General features: G+C 53.9%; 1 protein-coding gene across 3 annotated transcripts in view; it reads right to left on the reverse strand.

The window, feature by feature from the left end:
* Pdgfra (platelet derived growth factor receptor alpha) overlaps positions 1-5,034 on the reverse strand; it is a 49,092-nt gene extending 44,058 nt beyond the window's left edge. The window contains exon 1 of one of the 3 annotated variants that reach the window (XM_028780809.1): positions 4,828-5,034. Coding sequence is in view for 1 of the 3 variants with exons in the window: in XM_028780808.1 (XP_028636641.1) it covers positions 3,659-3,664 (6 nt within the window). In the remaining 2 variants the exon portion in view is untranslated. Of the gene's footprint in view, positions 1-1,038; positions 1,225-3,658; positions 4,389-4,827 lie in introns of those variants that run through there. The other 2 variants (XM_028780810.1, XM_028780808.1) reach the window with 2 other exon arrangements.
* Between the last annotated feature and the right edge of the window lie 4,891 nt (positions 5,035-9,925).

Here is a 9,925-nt window from a genome sequence, read left to right on the forward strand (position 1 = left end):
AGAGGGGGAGAGGGGGAGAGGGGGAGAGGGAGAGAGAGGGAGAGAGAGAGAATTTCCCTCCTACCAATACTTGCTTGGAATTTGCCAAGCCCGCCCAGAGGCATATGCAGTTCTTTAGAATAGACAGCAGATGGCAGTGTTGGTTCAAGAACCAGTGTCCTGCCGACTCTGAGCGGCAGACGCCATTGAAACCAATTCTGACTTAGAATGTCCCAACTTTCACAATATCTTAGGTTAAATTTTACTTTTAGGTTTCGTGACGACTTGTACTTGAACTCCGAGGCGTGGAAGCAGAAATAACTAAACCCGTTTCTAACATGCTAAATTTGGGGAAGGGGGGGGCCTCCAGAGAATTCAGTGAGGAACAAACATTCCGCCCCATCGTCACCGTCAGCATAATTATCATCACCACTGCCCAGAGAGGGACCAAGATGCAGCCGTGCCTTAAGAGCCAGGACGATAGCGCTGTTGACCAGGCCTCAAAGGCACTACAGGACTGGTCACTTGGGTTTAGGGGAAACAACACCCTTTGACTTTCCACCCACCCCTCCAGGCATGAAGGCTACCTGGACCCTCCCAGGACGCCATTCCCTTGCACTCCGTTCTGTCCGCTCGTAAACCCGCCCCCGCGGGGTCCCTGCAGCCTGGCTGCTTTGAAACGACTTTTCCCATCGCTCGGTAACGCCGGGTCGTAAAACAAACAGCAACAAGTCGAGGGAGCTTGCACCGGGGTGCACAAACCGGCGACTGTCCCCCAAGATCTCGCTGGATCCGGAATCCCACCCCCTCCACCTACCTTCTGCTAAATTAAGATGCCCCAACCCTCCAGCTCAAACCCGGACCCTCAGCCAAAACTACTCAACCTAACGCCTCTGCACCAACATAGCGCCTGCAGGGAAACTCAAGAACGACCCAGGTGAGCCCCAATTCTGGCGCACCAGGGTCCCGGCAGGGGGACCGCCCGACCGCCTAGGGCTACAGGGACAAGGGTCGCGCTGCGGGAGCCACTAGAGGGCGCGGCGACCCCGCTGATCTTACCCGCTGGCTCCGGCGTCGCTCACAGCTCAGGCTCCAGGTCCCCTACAGCGCTGCGCGCACTGCGGCCGATTCTCCCGGAGGTTCCCCGCTAGCACGCTCCGGATCCCGACCACCTTCTCTCTGGGTGTCTGTGACTGTCCGTGACTGTCTGTCTGTCTCTCTGTCTCTCTCTGTTTGTCTCTCTGCCTCTAAGTATGTTTCTCTGTCTCTCTCCCTCTCCCTCTCCCTCTCCCTCTCCCTCTCCCCCTCTGTGTGTGTGTGTGTCTGTCTGTCTGTCTCTACACACACACACACCCACCAACACTCTCCTTGTCTCCCTCAACCCCCGCGCCACAAGAGCGCCACCAAATACCAGGAGACACGGATCTATCCGATGAGACCAAGACCAAGCCCCTTCCCTCCCAGCTCAGGACTGCCGCGGCCGCCGCGCCCCAGGCTCTAAGCTCAGCTTTTGCATTGTTTTCAACTGCGACCTGAGAGGAGACTGGGCAGGGTGGAGGGAGGGGGCCAGGTTTAGGGTTACAGGCGAGCAACAGCGCCTCCTGCAGCCCAGGCAGCGCCGCCCGCAGCCGCCAGAGCCAAAGGCTGGACCAAGCTCTGTGCATTTGAGTCTCGAGTGCCCACCTTGCCCCTTTGGTGCCCTGTCCCTGGGTACCCCTGCTCCCTCCCCGCCCTTCATGCCTCTAGCTTCTCTACCTCCCGGGAGGAAGGAAGCTCAAGTAGACGGAAGAGATTCCCCAAGTCCGTGGTTTACTTTTGTCCCCTCCTACCGTCTAATTTCCCAGCTTGAATTCCTGGTTCGCCCTTCAGTTTAAAACAAAAGAAAAAGACATTGAACTACTTTAGAAGAAAAAAAAAAAGCACCGATGAGGCCGGGAATCAGAACGCAGTCTGGAAACGCTGCTTCCCCGGACTCTGCATCTCACGCTGTGTGCTATCCTACCAGACCCTTTCTACTGCTCCTTCTCAAGGCCGATTGCCTCCGGCCAACCCAACCATCAGGGGCCGGACTGTCGCTGAGCCTCTCACCTTTGAGTCACCTATCCAGCTCTCCAGACGGCCACCTTTAACCTGGATGCTACTCACTGAGGGCCAGAGGGGGTCCCACCCTTCGAGGTCGGCAGGCAGAAGGATAGTCACCACGTCCCCAGGTCGCGCGCAGCCTGGGTCCTGTCCCCAGGAGGCAGAAAGCCCGCCCGCCCGCCTCGGCGCCTGACGCGTTTGCAGCTGGAAGCTCAGCCTGAAGCCCCTCCCCCTGCATCCCTCCCCAGCCCGCGCCCAGGAAGAAAGTTGGAGCCCCTGGGCCCAGATCTGGGAGGCCAGGTTCTGAGTCTAATCCCTGGGGGTCTGCAGGCTAAAGCAAAAGAAGGGAGCCCTGGTAATAACCAGGGGAGTTAGACTGTCTGTGTTCGCTCTCCCTCTCTCCCTGAGAGCTTTGTAAACCCAGCTGGGCTAGAGTCAACCCAAAAACAGGACCTTTGCAAGAGTTCCAAAGCAGGAACTGACCACGGCGACAAATGAACTGGTGTGTCACAGGCATGCACACGCACACACACACACACACACACACACACACACACTCCTGTTGGGGGATCGAAGGAGTCCTCAACAAGAGGAGTTTGGAAAGAACGAGGCTGAGAGGGAGGAGAAGACGGAAAGCCTTGGTCCGGGGAAAATCCTAACACACAAGAGAGGTTATGTAAACGCCAGTGCGACCGCAGAGGAGGTGTGCACCCCAAGAGCGCCCTCAGCCCCGCGCCTCTTCTGCGACTTTGGGTGTTAAATCTGGGGCTGTGCAGCTGCGGACCACAGTGCGGGTTGACACTAGAGGCCTCCTCCGGCTCCTCAAGGCTGCCTAAGACTGATCCGAAACCATTCAGGAGAAGCAATTCAGTCCAAAACATTGAGCAATTCCGCCACGAAGCCAAAAAAACCATTTCCCACACCGCCCGGCCTGGGGCTTTTCTGGGCAGCTCTGTCCGACGCTGGGCAGCCCAGACTTACAAAGTGCCACCCACGCCCCCTCCCCACCTTGGGCTCCCCCCACGCACACCCTCCAGGGGTGGACTGAGTGACCAAGGTCTTCCAGGCATTTTCCTTACATCTAGAGGTCTTAGCAGAGCTGGGAGCTCCTAGGCGCGAGTCCTGCAAGAGCCCCAAAGCAGACAAACAGGCCAGCACTTCCTTTCTCGCCAAGGCCGCTCGCCAAGTCACTGGCAACTCCTGCACACCTGGCTGCGAGGCTCTGGCTTGGTCCTGCTGCAGACCGGGGCCATGACTGCCTTTCTCTGCAGACTGTCCCACATCCCTTACAAACAGAAAGAATCGCCGACCACGGACGGCCGCCTGCTTTCCCGGCCCTGCTGGAGTTTGGCCGGGGAAGTTAATCTCACATGTATAAACTGATTTCCAAGGGGATAACGGTGAAGGAGGGAGGGCTGCTTGGAGACCGCTCCTGAGCCTTGCAGGGTACTGGGCGTTGGGAGCAAAAGCGGGGAACACTGGAGAGGTTGCGTTCAGGCGACCAGTGCCACGCACCCATCATCCCAGGGCAGAGAGGCACTCAGAGTTCTGGAGGCAGAAGGAGAGAGAGTGGTTGGCCTCTTCCATTTCTGCTTACCTGCATCCACGCCTGTCCTTTCAGAGTTGTCCTGACTTCTTCACAAGAGGCCAGGGATCTTGCCTCTTTGCTGCCTGCGGCCAGGACTAAGCAACAGCCAGGCCCCCCGGCCCTGCAGAAACGACTCCACTGGAGACGCAGGCGAGCGGAGTGGGGGTGGGGACTACAGAGCACAATGAGGGCCCCTCGGAGTGCAGTTCGAAATTCCTCAAATCCCAGTTGCTGGAATGCGAGGCCAGGACTACTTCTTCACTCGGGGCCAAATGTGTTTGTCATTATTCCAGATCGCTCGTCCGCGCCGCCGCCGCCTGCGTCGCCTGGGTGAGAGGCGCACTAACCGAGCGCACGATTCCGCCCGCGGCGTCTAGCACCCAAGTAATTTGCTTCGAACTCTCCGGAACCCTCGGAGCCCGCACCCCTCGCCCGCGCGCCCCTCTCGTGGTGCCGCAGCCGCCACCGCCGCGCTCAGGTCTGACCCCAGATGTTTCCAGCAGCAGCGCCGTCCAGTAATTACGAGGAATCGACTGGCGCCGAGTGTGCCCGGCCGGCATCCGAGGTCCGGCCTCCTCCAGCCGAGCCCTTCACACCTCCCTTTTTTCCTAGCCCTTTCCCGCGCCCCACTCTGCGCCCCTTCACTCCCCTCCTCCACTTCTCCTGGTGCACCCCCTCCCCAAGCTTCGCGCCACACCACCCGCTACAGAGCAGTCCCGCCAAACCGCGGGCGACGAATGAAAATACTCATTAAAAACCTGTCCTCTTCTTCCATGACCCACTGCCAAGAGGCCAAACACCGCTGCTCCCACTCTCAGTGTTACTTGGTGTTCGTCCCAGTAAGCACGAATGCCACCCCCACCCTAGAGGGAAAAAAAAAACCTCAAAAATGTAAGCCTAACAATTTCTTTGGGACGCTATAGGATTGTGTATAAAAACATTGCTTTTAAAAATAAGTCTGGAATTTCTTTTTTATCTTTGACTCTCTAATGGTTGCTACCCCCATCCCAGTGAAGTTTATTCAGAATAAGTTACTTTCTGGACGGATAACTGAATTCAGCTGTTTTGTTTTTGTTTTCCTCGTTGCCCCAAATTTGAAGTTACTTAGCTTCTTCCAGCCCCAAGTTATGATCGGGGACCTTCTTTAGAAACAAAAGTCACTTTTTCCTCTCCCTTACCTTCTCCTTCTATGTCAATTTGCTAGAAAAATCCGATACCCGGAGTAAAATGTAAGCCCCAAGCCTCCAGTCCTCGCCCGCAGCTCCTCTGTTTGTTTCTCTCCCTCAAGCTCCAACAGTAATGGGCTCAAAACCCGCATTTTGTAATTGATTCAATGTTATAGTCCATCCTCCTAAAACTAATCATTTGCTCAAAGTAAATAGCTGTCAGGAAATGAAGTCCCCCCCCCTCGGTCTCTTCAAAATAAAAGTTTCCCTCGGACTCCTTGCTCTCTGAATCTCTCAGGCTCAGACCTCTCCTTTGCTTTTTGCTCTTATGCAATCAGGGGGGCCAGTCCCAACCCCTAGACTTCAACAACAACGGGGGGGGGGGGAGCAAACCAGATGGGGTGGGGGTGGCTGAAGGGGGAGGTGTTGACGTTCTGCCGGGAAAGAGGTTTCATGAAACTACAAACAGCCATCATTTCCAAAATGAGTTGACTTCCCAATTTGGGGGAGGGGGTGTGCTATTGTTTTGTATTCTCTTAAAAAAAATACACGTAAAATTACTGCTTATTTCTAAAACGAATATAAATCTAGGATTCAAATTATCCCTTCTATAGGCAGCCCAGGCCTCGCTAGAAATATGGCCCTGGGGAGAAATCCTAACACGGCTGCGTCGTTTTGAACTGGGGGTCTTAAGGGAAAGTGCCGTGTAGTTGCTAATCCTTTAATGGGATTACGAAACTGTGGGGTCTAATAGAAAGATGATGGGTTTTTGAAAGGCTGGATTGCAAATAACGGTTGCTCAGCGTACCTTTGGGATGTTCTCCGGAAGAACGACCTTTATCCCTTTGGAGCCACTTATCTGCTCCTGCCTTTGTTTTCAGGGTTATCTGGACCTCGCTTCTTCTATCTTCATATGAAAAAGCCCAGGGTAGGCGTGACTACTATACGCCAGCCCTCTGCATCTTGATGGCAGAAGGATTTTTGACTCTCCTAAATTCCACCCTTCCTTCTGAATGGGTCGCACACGACATACCCTAGGATATTCAGGATGTGAGAGCCACAAACCAGGGAACCCAAGACACCCAGCGAAGAGACAGTTGGGACACGGCGATCCTGCTGGCGAGGGAAAGGGGGCGCTGACACTCCAAGAACCAAACCTGGGCGAAGCGGGACTTCCCGGAGCGGGTGGGGGAAGGGAGGCACTTCGACTTGCGCTCTATTTCTGAATGCTTTTGGTGGAGGAGATGAAAGTAGGTCTCTATCTCCCCGCCGCCGCCACCACCACTACCTCAATCTCACACACCAAAATCAAAAACGGACAGGATGGCCAGGTGGATAACAAAACGTCGAATAACCGTTGGTTGTTTCATCACGATAGTGGACGTGAGGCTGGGGTCAGTCACAGAGATTTCCCCCCAAAATGCCGAGTGCTCTGCCTAAACCGGAGAGGACCATGGGGGTGTCAGGCTCGGGAAGAGGATGCCTGGGGCTGGGCTGAGAGCCTCAATTCTCCTCCGCCCTTCTGCACGCCCGCCTCTGGTGTATCTTCAGCTCGGGTGACTGCCCTGCTCGCTATTACTTCCACATGTTCCTTCAGGAAATCATTGAAGGCGAAATGTATGAACAGCCCCTTGTTCGGAATGCTAGCAGGATACCGTAATGTTTGTAGATAATGAACAGGATGCTAACGACTCCTGCGAGCGCGCTTTTACACACACACACACACACACACACACACACACACACGGAGCGGGGGTGGGTGGGAGTGCTTTCAGCTGTTGTTAAAAGCAAGTCAAGATTTAGGTTTTTATAGCAAGTACCCAAGGAGGCTGAGGCTGAGATCCTGCAGAGGAGGGCCTGCTTTGCAACGGACACCCTGCCAGCTCTGTCCCACTCACTACCAGGGTCTCTCTCAAGCTGGGCCCCTGCGTTCTCCCTCCACAAATGGTAACTTCACAGTTCATTTCCGAGCAGTTTTAAAGGAGTCCGAAAAGCGGGCCGGCCCGGGTATCCTGGGGCAGTAACTCCTCGGGAGTTTAAAGTGGGGAAATGGATGACTATGGAGCACCCAGTTGCTCTTCTGGTAGTAATTACCTGCCTAATTTAAATGATGCCTTTGTTATGATCATTAACAAACATTTGCTAAAGGGTTCCATGTGTCACATTCCCTAAGGTTTAAAGGCCCGGAGAGCTGACTCCGGGGAGAGTGCCCCAGTAGGGGGTGGAGCAGGCAAGCAAATGGTTGGGCGAAGATCTCGCTGAGTCCCGACCCAGCGAAGCATCTGCCTTCCCTGCAAAAGCAAAATAAACGCAGTGGTCTGGAGCAGTCTCCGGGCAGCAGGCCTGTGAGTTCAGGCGGTTGGTTTCTGAAACCAGGTCCTGCTCCCGCCCTCCCACTGCTCATAGGCGGGTTTGAATCGCATTTTCCGCCCTCCACTCTCTGGGGCTGTAGGAAAGGTCCGGTCTGTGGCTGATGCTCAGCCTAGGGTGTCAGGGGGAGGGGGCAGCCCAGCTCTCACCCTGTTATTCTAAAATCTTTCCAGATTGCTCCCTCGACACCCCGGGTCCTGGGTGGTCTCGGAGCCGAAGAAGGCAAGTGCCACTGCCTAGCCAAGGTCTTTCTCCCCTCCTGAACTTCAACCCTTTGGATCTTTTCCCCTGAAGTTATGAATGAGGTTTGTCCAACAGTTGGGACCGGAGGAAACTCGACTTGTGTGAGGCCAGGAACTTGGGGAAATGGATGGAAAAAGGCAGCAGTTCTACCCTGGCCTTATGCCCCATGGCCTGCGGGCGACCAGAGCTAGGGTATGAGGGTATAAAGAGACTATGAAGAGACGCTGACTGCTATAGATGACTTAACCTTCAAGAGAGGGTCCCCGTGAACTTTTGACAGCCACATCAAAATGGTTAATTACAGGAAATAAATTCTGCCCTGCATCCTAGAATCAGAATCCAATGCCTGGCCTTTCCCACTGTTCGCCTGCACTGCCCAGTAGTACTGCCTTCCTTGGGGAATTCAAGTCCTTCTGTTGAAGATCAATTACAACCTTCAAAGCTATCACCTGTGAAAACTCACATTCAAACAAACGTGTTAATTTCTTTCAAATAAAGTCGACGGGCAGGACGAGTTGCAGGGGGCGGGAGTCTGGTTTCTTGTTTGAAAATAAAGGGGCATTTGGTCTATAGAAAAAGAAAAATACTTTGACTGCCCCTTTAACTCCTGATTGCGTCGGGAGGAGATTCCTCCCAGGCCTGGGGAGCTTAGAGCAGGCTGGAGATGCGGCAACCAGATGTCGGAGTCCCTGCGGGGAGACGGAGCAGGGCTCCACTCCAACCCTGAAGCAGCCGGAGCCGAGGGGTAGCCCACTCTTGCAAGAAGAGGAAAAGGCGTTCTGCAGAATCCAGAGGGCTGCTATAACTAGTTACCCTCTCTCCAAGATGTGTCGCCTACCTCCTCAGTGGGCGGTGGCTAGCTTACTCCAAAAGTGTAGGGCCTCCTGGGATTTCCAGGGGGTAGTGGAGAGCAGGTCCCTCAGTCCATAGCCCCAGGCATTCTCTCTAGGGTTCCTAATACAACGGCCGGTGATGGCCCTAATTGAAGAGCTTGTCTCTGTGGTACATCTCAGACGACGAGGGCTGTATACTCCTCTGCTCTCTGAATAGCGGTGGCTGGACCGGACCGCGGGGAATCTGGTCTTCCGATTCCCTCTTCTTCAGCAGAGAGACCAGCCTCCTCCTTCTAGGGATCCCGCTGCCCTACTACACCCTCCATCTCCTCAGGCCTTCGGTTTTTTTAGTTAACTTTTAATTTGAAACGCCATGTGAGAGTTGGGGGAGGGGAGGCGATTGGGAGGTCTGCTCTTTATTAGGGGCCTCCGCCGTCCAGCTTTCAGGCACACAGCTGTGGCTTCGGAGGAGAGCTGGCTCTGCTTCGGTCAGCCTCCTCTGAAGAGAGAGCCTTGTCCTCCCCAAGTCCCAGGAGAGTAGCGGGGTCTTGTGAGGTGTTCTGTTGTTTGTTTGTTTGTTTGTTTGTTTGTTCGAGTTTTGGGCAGACAAAGCCTGTGAAATGAAGAACGAATCGAACTGGCTCTTTGGATCGATGGAAAAAAATTCCAAAATAAATATTCCAAAATAAATACACTCAAATGTATGTCCTATATCCCCTATAATGCTTTACAATGGAGTCTTACTAAGCCAGAAGATGCCTCCAGCTCTGTGCCAAGTGGGAAGGTTTTAACTCTGCCTTCCCAGGATTAATGGAACAGTAGAGGCCTGCGGGAGCTAGTCATATCCCACACCCAGCCGCTGAATACCGAAACGATGGTGGGCAGGGCTTCGCTGTGGAGGAGCATGCTCTGAGCTCCTAAACGGAAAGGCAATCCACGCACTGAGGAACTCAAGGGGGCTCAGCAGAAGAGACATGGAATGGCTGGAAACCACAACAGTCCATCCGGGAATGAACAAAGACCCCAGATCTTAGGAGACTTCTAGGCTGGACACAGTGATTTACATTAGCAAAACAGCCCTCTGGAGACTAAGGACTATGATGGGTTTGAGGCAAGCCTCGACTACACAGCAAGTTTGAGGCCAGCCTGGGCTACAGGAGACTCTGTCTAGATAGAGATAGATGACAGACAGATAGACAGACAGACAGACAGATGATGGCTGGATAAAACATAAATGAATGCTGGCCTTATTCTATGACGGGAGAGACTGATAGATGTCAGGTTGGAGGGGAGGGACTGCTGAAGCAGAGCTGAGGGTGAGGGAGGCTACCACTTCAGGCCAGCAAAGAGGAAACGCCTCTGGCAGTGCTAACCTTCAAGAGAGGGAGTCACTGTGCATAGCGCTCAGTGGCTGGGGTGTGAGCTGTGGGGGAGGGGCAGCCTTAGCTCAGGTCACTGGTACCTTTTACTCAGTTGGGGAAGAGGAGCAAATTTGAGAAGGAACTTGATAAAGTCAAGTTTTTAAAAAGATTTTATTTATTTATTTATTTATTTATTTATTTATTTTTATGGTTTTTCGAGACAGGATTTCTCTGTGTAGCCCTGGCTGTCCTGGAACTCACTCTGTAGACCAGGCTGGCCTCGAACTCAGAAATCCGCCTAGC

Source organism: Grammomys surdaster, unplaced genomic scaffold (genome assembly GCF_004785775.1).
Source record: "Grammomys surdaster isolate TR1022 unplaced genomic scaffold, NIH_TR_1.0 372, whole genome shotgun sequence".
Classification (NCBI taxonomy): domain Eukaryota; kingdom Metazoa; phylum Chordata; class Mammalia; order Rodentia; family Muridae; genus Grammomys; species Grammomys surdaster.